The sequence below is a fragment of the Rhinichthys klamathensis genome, unplaced genomic scaffold (assembly GCF_029890125.1).
Source record: "Rhinichthys klamathensis goyatoka isolate OS25496 unplaced genomic scaffold, OSU_Roscu_1.1 h1tg000053l_1, whole genome shotgun sequence".
NCBI lineage: Eukaryota > Metazoa > Chordata > Actinopteri > Cypriniformes > Leuciscidae > Rhinichthys > Rhinichthys klamathensis.
This window is the reverse complement of record NW_026606598.1, coordinates 1427927-1451418: the sequence shown is the minus strand read 5'-3', so window position 1 is coordinate 1451418 and position 23492 is coordinate 1427927. Positions and strand designations below refer to the sequence as shown.

Here is a 23492-nt window from a genome sequence, read left to right as displayed (position 1 = left end):
AAGGCTTTGCCTTTCCCTGGCCCTGGCCATGGGCTTGAGACTAGCGTGGAATTTTCTCACTCAAACCACTTCCTGCTGCTGCTTCTGATTGCTTTTAGAGGAATAAAGCTGCCCATAAGTGATGGTCTAGGATCAGTTTTTTTCCGTAATTTATAGCCTATTGGTGAAACAGGTTTGGCAAACGATCAAGTGCGTATCTATGTTTGCGCTCTGTGCTGCGTTCCAGTCCAAAATTGTCATGCCCTTCACTCGCTAACTTCCCTCCGTCTCGTTCACTCGGATGTACGTCATTGCTTATGTTGCATGAGTGCCCACTACTGGCGGAAACTGCAATGGGCTGAATTGGAACGTCCTGACCTTAGCCCTTGATCACTTGGAATCAGCTATGGAGTTGATTTATTATTTTTTTTTAATTCCCTTTAAGAATTTGTTTAATGCCGCATCCAAATGTATATAGATGTGTTTGGGTTGTTTTAAATTTAAAAAATCATAATTAATATATCATAGAGTTGTTTATGGTGGTGATTAGACGAGATCTGCGGTGACGTCACAATCGTGTTGCATTGTGGTATATGGAGCTGCCTGAAGTGTACATGTGAAGTAGACAGAGGGAGTGAGGGTCTGTCCATATAATCTTCCCTCGTCCACTTCACGAAGTGGAACGCACTTCAAAATGGCGGAAGGGATTCCCCCGAGGGCAAGTGCTTAGGGAAGTTCGCAAGTGCGTTTCTAAAAGTGGACTGGAACGCAGCACTGGAGAACGTCAAAGGTTTCTATTTACGACGTGTTTTTGCAGCGTTGAGCAATGTAGCCAATCACAAACATCTGTTGATTTCTTGAACGCAATGACCAATCAGAGGTGTTTAAGTTAGCACTGAACAAAACTCCAGCCTTTTGAGTAGTGAGTGGATTCTGAGTTCTGCACGCTAGCAAATCTTCTCATAATCACAAACAAAGTGTAGACATTATGTAAAGAGATTCATTGTGCAGACAGCTTCATTTATTACTATAACAGAACTTTGTGAGGTCGCGATGAAGATGACAGCTTTTTAGTGATTATAAAGGGAACGCTTTTTGCAGGTTTTTGCGTTAAAATAAAATAAAATTTTGCCAAATCCCGCATACAGTATGCAAGCTTTTATGTTAAAATTAACAGTGGTTTGTAGATGCTTTAATAACAAATAATTTACCAGGAGCATTTATGCTGGGGTGTGTAGGTTATACAACAGCACATAAATTGAAGCTATTATAAGGAAATGTATGTTTTTAAAGGGGAAGCGCAACTTTTTTGACCTGGCCCTAGCCAGATGAATTTCGCTTCGCCTAGCTTCACTCATCCATCTGGAACCGATCCATTGAAATTGCGTTTCAGAAGGCTGGGCCTTATCAAAAATCCTTGCATATGATTGGATAAGCCACTTGTCTGTCATCTTTATCGACGTGCTATTTCAACCACTCACACCGAAGCCAACCCGTGACGCTGAAGAATCCGGTCGGGAGAAGGCACTGATCTATATAACATCGTTTCCACCAACAAAAGCCTTAAGAGCCGTTCTCTGATGTTCTTTTAATGAAACAATATTAGGTAGATTGGACAACACGGATGAAATAGCAGCATCAATGTTAACGCTTGTTTCCTCGATGCGAGCCGCCATTGTTGTCTGAATCAAAACAGTCTCACGGTCGCTTCTCCACTACGTCACATCTATAAAACTCCCGCCCTGCGTCCTGATTGGCTAAACCATAAAGTTGGTTGGAGAAATCACTCTCAATGGAAGAGGTTCCAGATGGATGTGAGTGAAGCTAGGCGGAGCGAAATTCATCTGGCTAGGGCCAGGTTACAACTTTTTAGCTTTACCCTGGAATTGGTTCACCCTCCACCTATGCCTTCTAGCACTGCATATTTTAGATGTCTCCCTAATCAAACACATTAGTAATGGCTCTAAGAAGTTAAATGGGTGTGTAAAATAAGAGAGACATCAAAAATGTGCAGTGATGGGGTGCTCCAGACCAGGGCCAGGGTGGGGAACCACTGCACTAGAGGTTGTCATGTAGGTTGTCTACAAATCGGAAGGTTGGTGGTTCAATCCCCGGTTCCACCTGGCCAAGTGTCGAGGTGTCCATGAGCAAGACACCTAACCCCAGCTGCTCCCGACGAGCTGGATGGCGCCTTGTATGGCTGACACCGCCGTCGGTGTATGAATGAGTGGGTGAATGTGAGGCAAAATGTAAAGTGCTTTGGTGGCCATTGGGTCTGTGAAAGCGCTATATAAATGCAGTCCATTTACCTTTTTTTTTAGAGCAAAGTGTGAATCAGTCTGTTCCTTGAAAAATCAGTTAGTTGTGTAGTATTGTTTTAGGAATGATCACTACCATATAACTAAAACTTGAATGAAAATGAATAAAAATAATATATAGATAAAAACAACAATAAAATTACTAAACTGAAAATGGAAAAAATAAAACCGAATTCAAAATATTAATAAACAACTATAATAGTATCTGAGTGATACTAAAATAACACTGTCTAACACTCACTTAAAGTTAATCTTTAAAAACACTAATAATTCTTTAATAAAATGAATTTGTATTTAATTATTAAATTAATTATTTAACAACACTAGTAAATGTAATCTTTATTCAATTTCTAAACAAATATAACTAAAAATGAAATGGGTTTCTTTTTATTCCTAAAAGCAGTTAAAACTAGCCGGATGACCACTGAGATTGCATACAATGGAAACTTTAATGTGATTTATATGAATATACATAGAGATTAATTTAACTGCAGAATCCATATTGTTAATTAAATACTTGCTTCTTTTGATAGGTTTTTTTTTTTTTTTTTTTGTAAAATAGTATACATTTCTCCTGAGAGTTGATCATAAAGAAGAGGCTGATAATCTGCTAATTTATTCGATAAAACTTTTGGTGGTTTTAGGATTCTAAAGTAGAGGAGCTCTTATTATTACTTCTTGTTTCTATGTTAAATTCTTATTATTGTTATTTTTTTCTGTCCACAGCATTCAAACACACCTCTGTTGAGCATTCAGCATGCTCAGAAAAGAATACTCGTAATTTATGTTCCACCATGCGATTGTCTGGGGTTCCAGACATAGGAAGCCAATTCCCGGACTTCCACTCTACAGTCCCGTACACCCACGGCATGTCCACGCACCCAAAGTTCCCTCAGCATGATCCCTCTGGAAGAACGGACCACAGCAATGGTCCTCCTCCTCTTAGTCACGGACACGAGGCCATCGGGCAGATGACCGAACAGTGCAGAAACTCGTATCCGAACGACCCTGTAAGAATGAATCCGAAATGCTCACCCTCGTTCAAATCCGAGCCTGAGGAAATGCGGTGCTTCCAGGGCGGGGCAGCTCCCACCCCGCTCTCCCCGCCGATGGCTGAGGGTCTCCACAGCCGCTTGACCTGCACGCCCGTTTCGGCACAACCCCTGACCCCAGAGGTGGTTAAAGCAGAGGAGGTGTGGTCGGACAGCGAACACAATTTCCTCGACAGGAATATCGGCGGGGTCGCGGTGGCTCCTTCCCACGGCTCCATCCTGATCGAATGCGCTCGACGGGAGCTGCACGCTACCACTCCCATCCTGCGTCCCGACCGCACTCATCCCACCCGCATCTCCCTGGTCTTCTACCAGCACAAGAGCCTGAACGCCCCGGGCCACGGCCTGCAACAGTGGGAGGCTAAAATGGCCGAGAAAGCCAGGGAGAAAGAGGAGGCCGAGCGTCTGGGACTCAACGATAGTTCGAAGGCGATGGATTCGGATACGGAGAGCGAAAACGAGACTTGCGCGGAAGAGAGACACAAGCTTCAGGTCCCTACCCGTCAATCGCTAACAGTTACTCGTGACGGCGTCGTCATGTCATCACCCTACTCCCTCACGCACGTCACCGGGCCTTACAACCGCTGGACGTGACATTTTCCGCTTGTCTAGCTAATGCCTTACCTCAGCTAGTTCTCATCTTTTCACACCCGTTTTTACGTATGCCCTTTTTTTAATTTGTGCTCTTCATCTCAGCTTTTACGACTACCGTTTGTGGGTTTTTAACTGTGAGTTTTGGTGTGTATGTCTGTGTTGATTTTTTTTATTGTAAAGAGATGGTGCTCAGAACAGATGTTATAAAACTGGTTTTATACATATAGATGAAATTAGTGCATAGTAAATGTGATTATTTATTCTGATCATTTTCAAAAACTATTTTGTAATTTAATTTCTGGTCCAAGCCTGTTTACTGCAATAGGAGTTTGTCATCCTTTGAATGACGTGTGTAGTAAACACTCCGAATTGACATAGTGAAATGTGAATTCTATTTTCATGTCTCAGCCTTGGGTGCTCTTTTGGCCGACACTTGCTAGTTGCTATTTTATGGTGCCATTGTAACAGTAAGGTTAAATGACCAATGTGAAACCCACATGGGTTATTACAGGAACTTTCCGTTAGATTTTTTGGGGTATTCGTGTTGGTTTTGAAGGTACATGTACATTGTTTCGGCATTGTGAGACATAGTATGTGGCATCCTTTAAAAAAGCACTTTGTATCTTCAGACCAACTTGACATTTGAAGTTTCCAATATGCACATTTGGTTTATCCATCATTCTAGTATCTACAGTCAGCATGTGTTTGGTGTCGACTCAGTCATGATTATAAAACTTTGCATATTTAAGCAATAATCATGGAAGGTTTTATGCTGCATTTTGGCCACGTGTCCAACTGGTTCATTTCTGGCACTTGTGTGAAAGTTTATATTATTTGGTCCCAATTTTTTGTCTTTTCTTTTTTTGTAACTCCCAAAGAGGTTGAAACATGACTTGAAAACAACTTAATCATTTTATACAATTCAAGCGTGTTAAATTATATTCAAACAAATTTACTGTATGTTTTCACTGGTGCTTTTAAAGTGATCCCATGACACCTCCTGAGATGTCATTTCATATATTTTTATTGCTACATGGTGCATTTTTATTTTTAAATCAATCACTTTGTTGGTGCGGAGGGTGGGGTGGATCAGTGTCTGTGCATTTTTGTACACATAAAAGTTTGTTCAGTTTTATTTAGCTGCTTTGAATGAGAAGATCAACTTTAAAAGGAATGACTTCGTAATTGCATATGTATCCAGAGGCCTAGTCAAGATACTGGCTCAATCAAAAGGTTTACATTACTCTTACACAAGTTTTAAAGTGAACATACGGCTAAAAAAAATGCATTTTAATTTCTTTTTCAAGGTGCTAAAGAGTGTATGTCAGTGTTCAAAACCATTGTACACCCAAAATGCTGTTCTCACTTCAGCAATTGGAACAACATCTTTTCATATAGGTTGTGAGAAATTGTACACATTATCTCTGAAAACCTGTTTTAACTAGTACTCTAGCTGCAACAAAGATATAAAAGCTCAACAATATCCCAATGTTTTGGGGAACTTGAAGTCACAGAGTGGCATTTGTACGTTCACGCTACTGTCTCTTCAATTAAATATATTTTTGCTGAACAATTAAACTGTTGTTTTTGTGTAAAACCCTCATGTGTAAGAAAAAAAGCCTGGGTTTGTAGCTCAGGGAAAGGCTTTTAGTGCTCGTTCAGTGGTGCTTATTTATATTACCAGAGTCCCCTGGCATTGACAAATCACATGTAGGTGCTGCACTAGTTAGATCTTTCATTTTTGGGGATGCTGAATGTTTTACTCTGCTTGAACATCATTAGATCATGCTATGTTATTGAGTGTTTGTTTTTCTTCTTGACTTTATGTGGCACAAATAATACTATGACCTCACAGTCCCCTGATGGTAATTGACTGACTTTGAAATGTCAGTACTATGAACATCAAATGGCCTAAGGGAATTACCAATGCAATTCGATTCAAAGCTCACTGATTTTATGCATATTTCTAAGCTTTTGTTTCCCAAGCTTTTGATTTACATCAATGATGGGTTGGTTTTCATGGTGCTGTTCAAAACCTGCATTTTTCCACGTTAGATTTATCTGACATTTTTTAGGTTTGACTCATGGGATCTTTCTTGAGTTCAGATGATTGAACATGGCCCTCATAGCAACAGTCTATAGTAAAACTTTAGTCAGTTCATTTTGTTACATTCCTTTTCAAGTTAATATATTCACATTAGATGTCTTTTGCATGTTTTTGTTCTCCTTTGTTGTATTTTTTCCCTTTTCTCAGGTCTTTGTGTATCTTTGGACATACGCTTCTAGTACTCTCGCATTGTCTTCCAATTAAATTCTCCAAAATATTTGTTTATATTTTGTGAAATGGAAAAGTGGTTTCCCTTAAAATGTATATTATCAGTTTGACAATTCTCTTCTGTGTATGTTGCTGAAGTGTGTAATTTCTGCACCATTAGTGTCACCAAACTGAAATGCATAAATAATCACTGTTTTCAAACAGGTTTCCAAACAATCTCCCAGATAGTTTGGTTGATCCAAAGTTGTTGTGTTTGACTGGTTGAGGTGCTCAAACAGCAGAGTAATGTGTTCATAAAGCACAAAGATTCGGATGTTTCATTTTTGGACAATTCAGCCTACCATTTGCTTATTTACTTATTTGTTGCACATTAAACTTATTTTAGCATCGAAAAAATTACACACTTCAACTTCAAGTATGAATGTAAGCCTTCATATGGACTGTTGTACAATGTGGACATTTTAAACCTCTTATACCTTCAAAACAAACGAACAAATTATGACTTGAAGACTTGTTCATGTGACTTGAAATGGTTTGTCAAGGAAAGAAAACACCAGCTTTTGAGATTTTTCTTTTAGAAAATAAAATGCACAGTAGTTGTACAGTACATGTGAAGCGTGAGGCTTTTCCATTTGTACATTTTTAAAAGATTTTTAAATCCTTATAATTAATGCATAAGTCTATAAGAAGTACTAAAAACTATTTTTTAAAAAGCAGTTTTGCACAACCCAAACACATTAAAATCTATCCTACAAGACATAAAGTACACTATGAAAAATATATATATAAGTTACGACAACATATGTTTTTACATTGCTTTAACTCATCAAAATAAGTTTTACAAGATTCAGCACATATTTTAAGTCAGTTTAATGTAATTTAAGTTGAAATGACTTAAACATCCAAGTTGATTGTACTTAAAAATTTAAGGCAGCAACTATTTTTTTCCAGTGTATGAGAAATAAAGAGAAATTAGCAATAGTTCATCAAGCATATGAGCATTTATTTTGCTTTTCTATAAAATAATTTTATATATATTGTGCATTTTCACTTGTACCAAATATAAAATATCTTGAATATCAGATTTTTTAAATAGAAAATCTATTTAAAATATTAGGGAATTTTTATTTGTCAGATTAGAGCCAAAAATTATTTGTCTTGCATGGGCTTTAATCTGACAAATAAAAATTCCCTAATATTTTATAATGAAGAGTTATGATACACTGGAAATTTAAATGAAATTGCCATAGCTCAGATGAGTTTTTAAAAAAAGTTACTTTTTCCTGACAGGAAAATTGTTTGACCTAATTGTTTCACGTATTCAGTTGTACTTGCACAGCTCTTGCAGTATGTCACAAGTATGCTTGTGCTCCACCAGTGCAAGAATAACATCAACAACACACTGTTTTAGTGCCCTCTATGGGCAGAATTTGATTGACTTTGGTGTGCATCCTCAGATGAAGTTTTGGGAAGTTTTTATGTTATGCAGGTTAATGTCCAAAAATTCCATTGACATGTATCTGCAAAACAAACTCAAGAATCAAACTTCCAATACTCACCCAATTTAGTGAATATTGGATGAATACCCTTACAAAAAGTAGCTTTCAATTGGGCTGTTAGTATACTTCTTTTAAACTAAAAGCATATACGTTCAGTCTAATTTTTTTGTACAAATCAGTGATATACTTAATAAAAGTATACTTAAGTATGCTTGGCTTATACTGACAATGCGTATACAAAAAAGCTGAATTAAAAAAACATAATCCCGCTATTTCTACCTCAGGAAAATATGGTAAAAGTTACATTCTAGTATATAATATTGTTGTTATATTATGTAGCCTAACTATTCAGATTAAGTATTTGTGGCCTATACTTAATCTTTTGATCAAAATATACTTAAGGTTGAACTAGGAAGTATATCGTTTTTTGATAGAGTAGCCATATTAAATACTTTTATCATACATATTGCCTTCTTTGATGTATGACTCCAGCATATATCTTATAAACTTTTATGTTTAGGTTTATAACAAGTCCGTTTTTGGGGTGAAATTGCTTTACTGACTAAGTACAGTTTATTAAGTAAACTTAAGCAAAGTTAAGTGTATATTTTCCAACTATACTTTATGTCCTAAGTATACTCATATCAATACTTGTAGGCTATGTGTATTTCAATACTTATTGGAGGTATAAACTGACCTACTTTTTAGATAATAAAAGTATACTTTTAAGTGTAACAGTATACTTTGAGTGCTTATACTTCTTAGCGTTTAGTTTAATGTTTTGTTAGTAGGCCTATAGCAACTACTACAAGTAAACTTATAGGCATTAAACTTGCAATACATTTTTTACTCTCAGTGAACTAACAGTTTTCTTGAACTTGTATAAGTGAAATGAAAATCATACATAGTTTACTATTTTATTTTTACACTGAGTATGCACTGGGAAAAAAAGGAGTGTATACTTTCATCAACTGAAAATTCAGCTAGAAGTATATAGCTAATAAACTAACAGTAGGCTATTATCTGAAGTTCATGTTGCAATACTAAAGAAACACTAAAACAAGATGTAATGGTGCACAGCTTATTAAGCAATCATTATTTATTTATTTATTTAACATGTATGTGTGCATTAAAATTTAAAAGTACCATTTCGGCAACGAGAACGTTTCTGAGCCAAACGAAGATAAAGATGTGTTCTGGCGACTTGCGTGTTTATTGAACCAATCAGATAAGAGTAAAACGAGAGTCAGCGAGAAGCTCATTTGATTGGCTACATGATGAAGGTAGACCCGCCCTCATCTTCGCGCTTGCAAACATCAAAGAGTGAGAGAATCGTGCCACAACTGTAAGCTGCACAGCTAAAAGAAAGAAGCAACTCTAGGCTACAAATCGGGTTATTTTGGGAACTTTTTTGCCCCATGCACACAACAAGTCATTCAAACATTTGCAACAGTTTATTTTTTTAACGAAAAGGTTGGTTTTATGCGATCAATCTGATTTGCAGTTCCTGACTGTTGTTTTCGCTTGCAAATTGCTGTTCACAGGCTTGCAGTGCTTTTGGACGTATTTGTGCGCAAAAAACGTGCCAAAAGTGTAAGCCCGGAAAAATGAAAGTCTGAGGAATACAGATCCTATTTATTTTGCGTTAGCATGAAGCTCCAGTTTCACAATACATGAATTACACTCACGAATAACAGTCAAATTCTGCAGAATCTTTTTTTTTCTTACACTTGAAAGGCGATTTACCTTTACCAACCTTATCTTGCGCATGCGAATTTAATATACGCTTGCAAACTTATGTAGCTACACTTTCAAAAATCTTACCCTGCGCATGCGATTCTTTTATGGTATCATATTACCTTCATACTATAGCCTACTTTTTGGGAGGGTATGTTTTTACAAGTTTAAATGATTTCAGAGGTGCGTCATCTTTCTTTCCTTTTCTTTCTTTTTAGAATATGTAATTTAATATGTTAATATTTTACTTTTGAAGTAGGCCTAATCTTTACTTGTATGTTATCAAAATCATTGTTTCAATGTAACCTTAAACCAATGTCTTAATAAAATGTGTATAAAAAATCATTTTCACACTAAATTTTTATATTTTATGATTTCTATTTTTTGTTTTGTTTGAATGCATAATAAAAAAAAACATGTTAAAATGAAGAAAAAATAAATAAATAAAAATAAAAATAGCTTTCAGTCTCCCGCATGCAGTGCGTTCAGCGCGCGTGAGCCCTACCAGTTTCCGTAGATTCTCGAGCGCGTGCGTGACGCAGCAGCGTCCAACGGTCAGAAGAATTTTTACAGACAAGATGGCGACTTCGGAGCCGGTAAGAGGGAGCGGGCTTTTTTCATTTAGGGCTTCTCCGCGACCAACAATGGTAAACCGGCGTCTATTGTGTTGTCTGCGGGGCATGTTTAAACAGTGAGCAGTAGTGTTAAAAGCTGGAGGTGTCGTTTTGGGGTTCAGTATGGTTTCGGGGCGGCAATGCTGCTGGTGACTTTAGAGACAGGGAGGGTCCGGGCAACGACAATTCACCAGTCCTCAGTCACACCCGTTACCGGGTCATTTCAGAGCGGCGTAATGATACCATAACGCTTTGAGGGCGGATGGTGTCGGGTTTTCTCTCGTCTCCACGTGAAGAGATCATATCTCCAGACATCTGGACACGTGTGTTCGTGGCTAACTGTGTTCGGCTAGCGTGTTCAGTCGTGGCTGCTTAATACGTTTTATAATTCACTATATCAACAAAATGTGACGTTTCAATGTGCACTAAAGAATTTACGTGTAGTCTGATTACGTAAATAGCACCAAAGTCATTGATCGCTGAAATAAGTTAGCATGTGTTTAGAGAAGCGTGTACCTTAGCGGACAGTAGAGGGTGTATGACTCCAAATTGAACTGGAAATTTACACTTACTGACTCAATAGTGTGTGATCTGCACTACACTACATTAAGTACATGCTGTAATCTAGCTAACGTTAGTTGTCTTGGTAACAAGCCCGAATATCTGGTAAGTTTGATCACATGGGTCAGTTGCACAAACATATGTAACTTATCATGTTAAGACAATTTCTTAAGATCTAGCATGACCTATCAATCTTATTTTTTGGTATCGAATTAGACCAATCTATGTTTTTAGGTAACTGACTTAAAAGTTAAAAGAGAAATTGTTGATGACTAACTTGTAAGACTAGTCTTAGCAGTATATGCAACCGGCCCCAGGTAATGTTATCTTGGGGTTTTGAAGTATTGAGCCAATAGACTGCAATTGAAACATCTGTTTTCATTCAGTATTTTTTGCTAATTTAGCCAAAGAAAGATCTCAGATTGTCCATGAGCCTCTTTAGCAGTGAAGACAGGCTGACAGGTGCACAGAATGTGCTGTAGGTCAGTTTCAGGTTGAGGATCATGACTTGTGCAATGAGGGGATTGTCAGTATTTCTCTATGTATGCGTGGAATGACCCTGAACCTTTCTGTAATCAGTTTCCCCACCGTCATGGAAAAACCTGGGGATATCTAGGAATTTTAAAATGGGAATAGTCATGGAATTTTCTCTGCTCTAAAACATTTAATCAGATAGAAATCACTGAATTCTTGTAGAATAAAAATTCCTGTGAATGAAAAAAGGTCAGGGAAATTCATTAACCCATTTTCATTAAGTCATTTTGCATTTATGTAGCGAGGAACTGAAAATGAAGAAGTCCGTGCTGAAAGTCCTACGGCTCCTGTGACAAGTCCTGTGACAAGTCCTGAACAGTACATCAAACACCCTTTGCAAAACAGGTAAATGTCATACATTTCTTTGTGTGTTTATATCTGACATTCTATATACATCACCTGTGTAGCATATGCCACACCAAGCTGATAACATAAATCTCTCCTAGTGCAATTGGGATTAAAGTGAAATGAGCACATAATTGCTGAAATGAACTGAATTCTTTTTTAGACAACATTTATTCAACATTTATTCAAAATCTCTGAAACTAGTGTGCATTTTTTAGCCAATGTTGATAATCTAAAACTAGCCACAAACTACCGTTTACATTTTTTTGGCAGTAAAATATATATTTTTTTTGCAAAGACATTTATATTTGGTAACACTTTAGTGCAGGGCCCAATTCTCACTATTATAGCTGCTTATTAGCATGCATATCACTAGGATAGTGGCTGTTTATTAGTACTTATAAAGCACATATTAATGCCTTATTCTGCATGACCATATTCTACATCCCTTACTCCACCCAATACCTAAACTTAACTACCTTACTAACTATTAATAAGCAGTAGTTAGGAGTTTGAGGCAAAAGTTTATAGTGAGAATTAGACTCTAATCTAAAGTGTGACCGTACATTTGTATGCGTTAAATTTATGAAAAGTGGCTGTTTAAAATATAAATCTTTTGTAATATTATAAATGTTGTTCTTTTGAACTTTCTATGTATCAAAGAATCCTGAAAAAAATGATCAGAGTTTCCATGCAAATATTAAACGGCACAACTGTTTTCAACATTGATAATAAATAGAAATGTTTCTTGAGCAGTGAGCACCAAATTCAGTATATTAGAATGATTTCTGAAAGATCATGTGACTGAAGACTTGAGTGATGCTGAAAACTCAGCTTTGTCTTCACAAGAATAAATTACATTTAAAATATAATACAATAGAAAACAGTTATTTTAAATTGTAACAATATTTCACGGTATTACTGTTTTGAGCATAAGAGCATAAAGTACTAGTTGCCTAACATTGACATATTTTGAAAATGTGACAAGTTTCAAAACTTGTCTTGCTTGACATTGTCTGTGGCAGTAGTGTTTGGTGTCACTCTGAGCTCAAAAGTCATATGAGCGATGAGGTGGCAGTCCGCCAGCATGCTGCAGGAAGTGCTGAGCTTACATGTTGAGCTGTCTCATTCCAGCCCTTTCTACCCTTTCACTGCCCGTGGCTTATTCCTGGGATGTTTAGCTCTCACTCAAGTACAACGTTCACATTTCAGTTTGTGTTGCAATTGCAAGATGTAATGTTTAAATCTTTGTTCAATGACAGTCATTTTTAGAATTCATTCTGCTCTTTTTTTTCCCTAGTCTGTTATAGATAGCCTAAAGTTCACCGCAGGTCAGGGCTGCAAAAGATAACTCTGTAGCATCAGTGACAGGGTGCATCTGTCTCATACTTAGCTCTTTCTAGAATGATAGCAGCCTTTATTGTGACTGTTAATTAATATAGCTCTTTGTGTTTAGTAGAGCTCTGTCCTTTTGCTTTTATGCAGCTGGTTAGAATGAAACAATGTCAAAGGTGAAAATTCACTTTTGTTTTCATAGACTATTTTTTAAAACTCACCATGGCTGCAGTAAAATTGTGAAATATTATGATTTAAAGTATTTTCTATTTTAATCTTATAAAATGTCATTTATACTTGTGAAAGCAAAACTGAGTTTTCAGCACAATTTCTCCAGTCTTCAGTGTCACATGATGCTTCAGAAATCATTCTAATATAACGATTTGGTGCTCAAGAAACATTACTTATTATCATTATGTTGAAAAGTTGTGCTGCTTAGTATTTTTGTGGAAAGCGTGATTCATTTTTCAGGATTCTTTGATAAATACCGTAATTCCTCAAATAAAGACCGGTATTCAAATAAACGCCGGGCCTCTGATAGTGGCCGGGGGCGTGGTCAACGCGGACAAATAAAGGCCGGTCTCAAATTAAGGCCGGGGAAAAAATAGTGTGAATAGGTACACTTTAAATGAGTGTACACTCAAAGACGGACGCGCTCAGCGCTTGTCATATATCACAACTATTCAGTGTTTTTAACCACATGTTTATTTTAGGTTTCAGACATTTAAATAGATATGATTTATAGCAAAACAATAAATGTATAGTTTGTAAAATACACAATGGTGTCTATGGAAGCAGCAATAACAATCCATTCAAATATATTTGGCGACGTGTTTTATTCATATCAGATACACAGTGTGTAAGTAACTATAAAGTTTACTCTATTCTTCTCCCAGTTCACCGGCTACTTACTTTCATGTATTTCGGGAGAAACTGAAGAATTCACGCGCTGTAACTTAACAAATACAACAGACAGGAATCTCCGAACTGCGGTGCCCATCTCACGTTACAGATCAAGATCATTTATAAAGGGTTTTAAACGACAAAACAAACTCACTTACACGGATTTGAGAGTCAGAATAGAAGATAGTTGATGACATGGTAAGCAAGTTTGTTAATATTTAGAAATAAAAGCGCTACATCTGTCATACAGCGCTATTTTGGCTGTGGTGAACACGTGCCAAGCATGACGCGTCACCATGGAAACTTGGCTGGCGGGCGGGCGGGGATCGCGAATTAGAAATAAAGGCCTGCCTCTAATAAAAGCCTGCTTCAAATAAAAGCCGGCTACCATCTGCAGTTCAGGTAAATAAAGGCCCCGGCCTTTATTTGAGGAATTACGGTAGAAGGATCACAAGAACCGCATTTATTTGAAATATAAATTTTTTGTAACATAAAAAAAATGTATGGTCACTTTTGATCAATTTAATGTGTCCCTGCTGAGTAAAATTCTTCATGTATTTAAAAAAATATAATGACCTAAACCTTTGAACGGTAGTGTATACAATGGGGTTCAAAAGTCTTTGAGTCCACTGTGAAAATGTTTTCACAAACGCATCAATTTTAAAAAAAAAAAAATTTTAAATACTTTTTTTCTATTACGAATGAAATATTATCAGTAGTTATTAGTTGAACAATTTGATTGAAAAGTAACATGAATTTAAGAATGTCTAAGAATTGGCTTTAATGAAAGCAACACTCTAGCTGTTTGTGTGATATCTGATGATCATGTTCTCCAGCATGATTTGAGATGATCTAAAGATCTTCTTGAGCTTCAGCAGCAGAAGGACATCTGGCCATCTGTTCAGAGTAACATGATCAATTTATATTTAATAATGATACTATAACCTGTAATATTTTTAATTCAATTAAATTTTAATTGAATTAATTTTTGCCTAGTAGCCATGGTTTTCCATTGGTTAACGGGACAGTTAGAGTGGTCTCTTGGCTGAAGCAGCTCTTTGAGAGCTTCTACATGAATATTAAATGAGTGACACACGGAGACTCTCGTGCTCACTGTCTTTATTTGCCTCCCTGCAGATGGGCTCTCTGGTATTTCAAAAATGACAAGAGCAAAAGTTGGACAGAAAATCTGCGTCTCATCTCCAAGTTTGACACAGTGGAAGATTTCTGGGCGTAAGTATTTTTCCTTTATCGTGTATTGTGACACCACTGCCCTTTTTTCTTAACGGAAATGTTAGTGGCAAATCATGATGGATTTGACTTCTGTTCACTCCTCAGATTATACAATCACATACAGCAGCCCAGTAAGCTTGGTTTTGGCTGTGACTACTGCTTATTTAAGGTAAGATGAGGAAGTGTGTATATGGCCGAACTGAAATGTGTGGCTGATTATTAACTAAACATTTCATTGCAAAGCAGGTGCATTTCTGAGTTTCTGTGGGCATCACTCTGACCATGTGACTGCAGATTTAATTATCTGGGATGAATGTTAGCGCTTGGCAAAAATGAGAAAACACTGATGTCCAGATTGTGTATGTCTCAGGATGGTATTAAACCCATGTGGGAGGATGACAGGAATAAACTCGGAGGAAGGTGGTTAATGACCCTCAGCAAACAGCAACGACACAATGACCTTGACCGCTACTGGATGGAGACAGTAAGAGTTTTTCTTTTTTTCATGGTTTTGTGGATGGGTCAGTGTGCTTTGCATAACTTCATACTGTGCATGTGTTTTGCAGCTGTTATGTTTAATCGGAGAGTCCTTTGATGAAGCCAGTGAAGATGTGTGTGGAGCTGTGGTCAATGTCAGGCCAAAGGGGGATAAAATAGCCATCTGGACGGGCAACTGCCAAAACAGGGACGCTATCATGACGATAGGGTGCGTTGCTAATTAACAACTATTAATATTACTACATGTTTAGTCTCTTGGAAATGCACGTTTGACGGTAGCAGTAGCTTGAGTTGGGATGCGGATGTACATTTATTTTCGTTAACAAAAACAGTAAAATCTGTGTAAACTTTTAACAACCTAATTTTTTTTAGGGAGAATTTTAAATATTCTGACTAAGTTAAAGGATTAGTTCACTTTTAAAAAAACTTTTGCTGATAATTTACTCACCCCCATGTCATCCAAGATGTCCATGTCTTTCTTTCTTCAGTCGAAAAGAAATTAAGGTTTTTGATGAAAACATTCCAGGATTTTTCTCCATATAATGGACTTCAATGGTAGCCAAACGGTTCAAGGTCCAAAAGACAGTTTCAGTGCAAACTGTTCAAACGGTTTTAAATGACACCAGACGATGAATAAGGGTCTTATCAAGCGAAACGATCGCTCATAAAAAAAAAAAAAACAACGTTTAAGTTTTATAAGCTCACATGCTCGCCTTTCTCTGTTCTGTGTGACTCTCCTGTTCGAACTCGTTCATCAAAATGAACAAATCTTTTTCCGAGTCAATTCGTTCATTTCGGTCGTTAAATGAATCAAATGACTCGAAAAAAGATTTTTTCATTTTGATGAACGAGTTCGAACAGGAGAGTCACACAGAACAGAGCAAGGCGGGCATGTGAGCTTATAAAACTTAAACGTTGTTATTTATTTTTTAAATGAGCGATCGTTTCGCTTGATAAGACGTCTGGATTCATCGTCTGGAATCGTTTAAAGCCCTTTGAACAGTTTGCAGGTTGCACTGAAACTGTCTTTTGGACCTTGGACCGTTTGGTGCCCAGTAAAGTGCATTATATGGAGAAAAATGCTGGAATGTTTTCATCAAAAACCTTAATTTCTTTTCGACTGAAGAAAGAAAGACATGGACAACTTGGATGACATGGGGGTGAGTAAATTATCAGCAAAAGTTTTTTTAAAAGTGAACTACTCCTTTAAGTCTCTTATTCAAATTAACCATTGCTTTTCGATAGCATCATACATTTGTAGATCATGATAACCACAGATAAAAAAAGAATAGCACCTCACTAACATGGTAAAAAAAAACTTATTTCTACGGTTTTTGTTTGAAAAACATGTAGCCTAAATACATTTACCGTAAAACTTCAAATAATAGGCTTTCATTTTCCCAAATCGTCGAACTGCACCGGCTTGTATTTGAGACAGGCGTCTATATGAGACAGGCCTTTATAATTTAGTATTGAGTGTAGGCCTAGACTAGAGTCTCTAATCTCTAAAAATCTCCAAATGCTCCACGTGAAACTGCGGTCTTCCGACCGAGAGAGCAAGACAGCGCTCGTGTTGTTTGAAGACGTGAGTGCGCGCGCGCGGCCGGGGCGCTCTCTCTGCTCGTTATGCACCCTGTCAGAGAATGTCTAATATGGGGAGAACTCCCACTCTCAGTAAACTTCCGGGTTCTGAACTGGTTGCAGTTCCACTCTGGTTCCATATGAGGGCGCTCACAGGACAAGTGCAGAATGAATGGAGGTCTATGGAGATATACCCCTCAAAATCCACTTTTCTCAGGATATAATTTTTTGTCTAGTAATTTGAATGTTGTTTTCGAAAGGAGATGCAAAGAAATTACAGATTACTGGGTGTTAGATTTTTTAGAGTCACTAATTTGCTTTAAAAAGTCTTTTAAAATGTCAATGACGTCTTACACATCGTACGACCAGAGATACTGCTTTACGGCAATCCTTCAGTCACTTTGGTGCTTTTGCGCTCTGCACTTGCCTTTCTCTCGAGGCATCGACAACACAGCTGACACAGGTAAATGTGACACAGGTGCTAGAAGAGTTAAGTCCGCCTTAACATTCTGGTCCCGCTTCGGATGCAACGATGCCATCAAGCGGTGTCTCTGGTCGTAATCAGTCCTTCACTGACCAATCAGCGTCCATTAGCAGAATGCTAGCGTGTTATGGGCAACAACAACTCAACCTGTAAGAAATCGAAAGGACATAAGTACTCGTTCATTCAACTTTCGACCTATAACCCATGTTGAACTTGCAAAACCTACATTCAAATCTGAGATTTTTCAACGGCGATCGGGTGAAAGAGACAAATTTAGCCGTCTAGCTCCATAGACTCCCATTCATTTTGCATATGGACGATCGCCACCATTGGATCTCTGGTGGAACTACAACAAAAATTCGGTACAATACATAGGTCCCACATGACGTCACAACATACGGGCATTTCCCTACCCGGCGCCATTTCTGTGGGCAGAATATTAGAAGAAGAAGCTGAAACGAGTTAATTTCGTGATAAAAAGTGAAAATGGTCATCTCCTGCTGGATGTTCAAATCGAGCCGGAGGTTCAGTTAAATTTGGATTTCACAGTATACCCGTCTTTAGACTTCATGAATGTGAGAAGACTAAGCTTTTGTCAGAACAACGATGGAGGTTATGGCTGGCGAGGATAAACAAGTTAACACTTTGCAGTTTGAATGATGTCCTGTATGAAAATAATGACGAGGTATTAAAAACCACATTGTTTCCACTGTTCGTCGCGCCCGCGCCTCTCTCTCTCTCACTCACTCACACACACACACACATTCCAGCATTGCAATCTCAGATTATGTCCCTAAAGAACCCGCGTATAAAGTAGTTCCGCATTACATCAATTAATTTGCACGCGAGTTTTATTTATTTTTATACCGAACCGTACAATACATGTACCGTTCCAACCCTATTCTACACTGTACAAATAAGTACATGCACAGGGCTCCAGACTAACTTTTCCACTGGTTGCACTGGTGCTACCAACTTTCTCAGTTGGTCGCACCAGCATATGATTTGGTCGCACCTTTTTTTTCTTTTTTTTTGCTACATGGCATGGGATTAATCAATGCATGCTGATGAATAGTGGTTTTAATGGACCAAGGCTAGCAAAGGCTTTCTGGGTTGCAGCAGAAATACCTGTAATATATTAATTATCATTGCCAAATTTCAGGATTTTCATGGATTTTGGACAGTAATTTTAATCTGTAATTTTAAGCATTTTACATTTGAATTATATACAATCTATCTATTTACATTTGAATCATATTCTATCTATCTGTCTATTATCATCTTTCTTTTAAAAATCATTAAACATTCAAATGTATGCATTACATTTTAAAAGATTAGAGTCTTATAATACGCTGATACAGATTTTCGTTATCAAAGTTTATAGTTGTAACAAAAAGCAGAAATCTCACACTCCTTTCTGCATTTTATAATAATTTCCTTTTCCTCTGTCGAGCGATCATGAGAGTAATCGCTCGACAGAGGAAAATATAACCGCTGAAAAGACGTAGGAGGAAGGGGCTCTGTGTTTCGTGAGACCATTTTTATCATTTGTATATGCCTTAATTCGTGAATTCGTAATTGGCGCGTTTCTCCATCAGTGTGCAATGCGCGTGACGTCTACGTTCGTCAATAAATAAACTGCACGTGTCTTGCGGAAGAATATTGTAGACGGAACTTCTCTCCGTTAATGTCTATGGCGAGTCACGCAGGCACTGGGCTACTCCGCAGCCGAGACGACCCCGGGATAAAATAGTCCGAATATAAACACTTATTATAGGCGTACCATAGTGATTCAGAATAAGTCAAAAACACGGTTTGGAAAATGGATTCATGATGTAGCCTACTCGTTCATTTTGAACATAAGTTACGGACTGCAGCAGCTGATACAACGGCGTTCTGTTGCTCAAGCGTCCACTCGCACAAATGCGACCACATAACATTTTAACTCGCACATTCTCAAAAAATGGTCGCATATGCGACCAATTTGGTCGCAGTCTGGAACCCTGATGCATATTACAGAAAGCACCGATGACTGTTTTAAGGGGAACAGGAATTAAGTTGTGCAGGCTATGGCTTTTTAATAGACAGATAGTCTAGCATCATGCTACATACATTCGCAATGATGACTAACGTTACTTTTCCATTGATTGCACTTGAGCAAACGTCACCAACCTAACCCTCGACAAACTGATTGTACGCCTCCAGTGATTTCCAGGCTCGGAATTGCTCACATGTGTAAAAAATACCAGATAATGGTAACGTTACATGGTGATAATACTGTTTGAGGCAAAGCTGCATAATCAGTGCTTCCTTCGTTAGTGCATACGGATCCACACCATTTATGACTGAAATTTTCGTATTGTACCTCTCTCTGTCTTGTGTTAATAGAAACTTTTTATAATCTCTGTCACTTTGTCTCTTCATGATTTTCGTAACATTATAAAAAGAAAGAAATATTCAAAATTTGCTTGTAAAACTTTGTAAACACAGCAGCTAATGCCCTCAAAGATGGCGCCTCCGGGGAGGTCACGTGACATTAATTGGCCTGTGGGAACTATGTATAGGACTTAATAGGGAGTGGCCAGGCTTTCCGTAAACGAGCTTTGGCCCTGTCAAGCGCAGCAGTCATTCTATTCTACATCACTCACCGATCAAAAAAGGCTTTGGCGACCGCCAAAAAGCGGACGATCTGACGCGTTTTAGAAGATTAAATACAACCCGAAACTAAAAAATAGACCCGACCTCTATTTGAGACCGGCCTTTATTTACCCAAACCTGCCGGCACACCAGGCGTGTAAAAGAGACAGGCGCCTATTTGGGACTCGGCTATTATTTGAAGTTTTACGGTAGTATAAATACAAATGCACAACTGCTGTAGCTTAACAAAAATACTGTAGGGTAAGTATATTCCATTACTCCTTTTATACATTTAATACTCATAATTCCATTACAAATCCATGCTAAATGTTGGGGACTGATGTGCATTTAAAAGTATTTTAACTAGATCGTTGTGGCACAATGTTTCTCCTGCTTTGTTGTTGAACTCTCGTTTAGCATCAGATATAAACTCGAGTGGATCTCGCTGGATCTCACTGCACAGTTAAGTGCCTGCGTCACTCGCGTGATCCAGACGTCAGCACGTACACGCATTTGCCTGCGCTGTCTTTTGAGCCGAGCTGATATATAGGCTAGAAAAAAGGTTGTGACGTTTTATACAAAATGCAACCGTTTAGTCACATTCCACAGCCCTTTGAACACATTTTCCAAAGATGCATTAATTTGATCAAAAATACAGTGAAACAGTAGTATTGTTAAATATTATAATTTAAAAGAACTTTTTTTATTTTAATATTTGTTCAAATGTTTTTTATTCTTGTGATGGTGAAGCTGAATTTTCAGCATCATTACTCCAGTCTTCAGTGTCACGTGATCCATCAGAAATCATTCGAAATATGCAGATTTTTTTGCGTTTCAACAAACATTTCTTCAATGTTGAAAACGGGTGTGCTGCTTAATATTTTTGTGGAAACCATGATATATTTTTTTCATGATACAAGATAATAGAAATAAAAGTTTAGAATAGAATTGTATGTTGTAACGTTTAAATGTCTTTATTGTCATGTTCGATCAATGAAATGCGTCCTTGCTGAATAAAATAAATAACCCTCAATTTTTGACTGGAAGTTCATGTTAATTCCACCGGAATGTGTTTAGCTGATGTGTGATGTAAATATGCTGATATCTAACAGATTTCTCTGTGACTCATTTATTCATTTTGATATCTGTTGTTCTTCCCCTTTAGGCAACAATACAAAGAGCGTTTGAGTATCCCAAGCAAAACCCTCATCGGATACCAGTCACATGACGACACCTCTAGCAAAAGTGGCTCTACAACAAAGAACATGTACTCAGTTTGAAGAAAACTAATTTCAACTCATTGTAGGTTTATAAAATTTCAAATTTGCATCACATTAATACTTTTGAGTTTGAGTCAACTACTGTAGTGCCCTTCCTTTTTAAGAAAAATCAAATAATGTAAATGTAGTGCTCTCCAGCCTGAAATGATCGGCACCATTATCGTGTGGATTAGGGGACGTCTGCTTGTTTAGACCTGAGAGAAAAACTATAGCAGTTAAGCTAGATGTTACTGATATCATTTTTAGTGATTTGACAGAGTTTAAAGGACTAATCGAGACTTACCTAGCTGAAGAGGTTCTAAGGCTTAGATAAGAGACATACCATTCTTTGCTTTAACCTTTCGTTCTCACGCGTCACGTCATGAATGAACAAAAAAAAAACCACAACTTAATCCACACGGACATTTTAAGGGCCCAAACTGTTTTAACACGCTTTGGTTAGAGGTGTTTGGCATGAGAAGTGATTGCAGAGGCGCCTGCAGACTGACTATCTTAAAGGTTTGTAAAGGATTACTTTTGGTCATGCTCCAAGTTTGGAATTTGGAGGAGTGGTCATTTATTGTTTCAGCTATGCTGGAATTGTGGCATCTTGCTTGTTTCTCCCCTCCATCTATTTATGATATATGCGTTGCAGTTGAACTATGTAGTGAGAGGAACACCATGAAAATCAAGCTCCTTTCTTTTCTTTCAGTTGTTTTTTGAGGTTCTTAGCAATGTGGACTACTGCTTGCTGTTTTTCCTTTTCTTTTTTTACAGTGTATTCAGTGAATGCCTGGACATACATGCTTTTTAAGTTTGCTTCCACCTTTTCCCTCATTGATGCTGTAGACATTTTCTAGTTTGCCCCACTCTTTGGATCAGTGAAAGAAGAGAGGATATCCATTGTGAATTTATTTTGCTCATAATGTATCTTTATTATCTGTAATTCCAGGATGTATATTACCTTCTTTCAAAGTAAAGGTTATGTGCTTTGCATTAACAATTGAATCCTTTTCCATTTCTTCATTCTCTTGACTCTTTTATCAGATGTCACAAAAAAAAAACGTTAACACCTAAATACAAAAGGTTTGCTCATTTCCTTATAGTTAAACAGTTGTGTTGTGTAATTGATGTCATGAGCACAAACTAATCTTTTGAACAGGCACTTGACGAGGCACCACTCATGATAAACGAATACGCTGCATCCGAAATCACGTACTGTGACTGAGAAGGTACTACAATTGAATTTAATTCGTGACCAGTTAAAAAGTACATTCCATATAGTATGAATGTTGTTACTCTCACGTCATCTACCAGCGTCAGTTGCGTTACTTCGCTGCCATTCATAAATCCTCTCCCGTGGCCTCAAGGGATAGTAAAGTGTCTAGAATCTCGCTGGAAGTAGTAGGTCATCCGGGGACTTTTCACTTATGTGTTTCAAATACTATGTATTCAGACATGCTACTCTTTTTGCGTACTGTTTTTCGCATACTATACAGTAGGGAAGTATTTGATTTTGGACGCAGAGATTATGTATTTTTGTAGGCCAACCAAGAAAGTAGCTTCAAGCTGGTTTCCTTGGTGGTAATTATTTTTGGATTGTTGCAGAAAATAAGCTCAACATAAGTTCATGATTCTTACAAGTTTTGCTCTTCAAGATAATCTTCAAAAATTAACACCATTTATATTCTTTTTGAAGACTAAATATAGTCAGAAGTATAGTAAAAAAGCTAAAGGTAGTATTTACTACACCAGTCACACAACTTCAACAGCACCACATCTAATCTTCTGACAACTTTCAATCTTTATTTAAATTCTACAAGTTGGAAAGTTTGAGTTAGAATAGTTTACAAGAACACGTGTATAAACGCATTGAAAGTGAATTAGTAAGTATCTCTGTTGTCCCATTTAGCCACTTGTTAGCAACCACCTTATCCAAAACAAGTAAAATCTTGCAAGTGGGGTTTTGTATTTTATTTCATAAAATAAAATATGAATATATCTTGAGCTTGTGTTAACCACAGACCTTATTTGGGCATTTAAACAAACCCATT

General features: G+C 37.5%; 2 protein-coding genes across 5 annotated transcripts in view; both read left to right on the top strand.

Moving 5' to 3' along the window:
• Positions 1-5521, top strand: part of tet1 (tet methylcytosine dioxygenase 1) — a 39791-nt gene extending 34270 nt beyond the window's left edge. For all 3 annotated transcript variants that reach the window (XM_056248077.1, XM_056248076.1, XM_056248078.1), the window contains one exon: positions 3024-5521. In XM_056248077.1, the coding sequence (XP_056104052.1) occupies positions 3024-3943 (920 nt within the window). In that variant the 3' untranslated portion in view covers positions 3944-5521. The remainder of the gene's footprint in view (positions 1-3023) is intronic.
• A 4436-nt stretch (positions 5522-9957) lies between these two features.
• On the top strand, positions 9958-22446 carry eif4e1c (eukaryotic translation initiation factor 4E family member 1c). 2 transcript variants are annotated; one of them, XM_056248104.1, is made up of 7 exons: positions 9958-10050; positions 11405-11508; positions 14884-14979; positions 15085-15148; positions 15350-15463; positions 15546-15685; positions 21345-22446. In XM_056248104.1, exons 1-7 carry the CDS (start codon positions 10033-10035, stop codon positions 21457-21459), a joined length of 651 nt encoding a protein of 216 aa, XP_056104079.1. In that variant the 5' UTR covers positions 9958-10032; the 3' UTR covers positions 21460-22446. The 2 variants fall into 2 exon arrangements, with proteins under 2 accessions (XP_056104079.1, XP_056104078.1); XM_056248103.1 differs by having other exon boundaries at positions 10018-10101.
• Positions 22447-23492: the final 1046 nt, after the last annotated feature.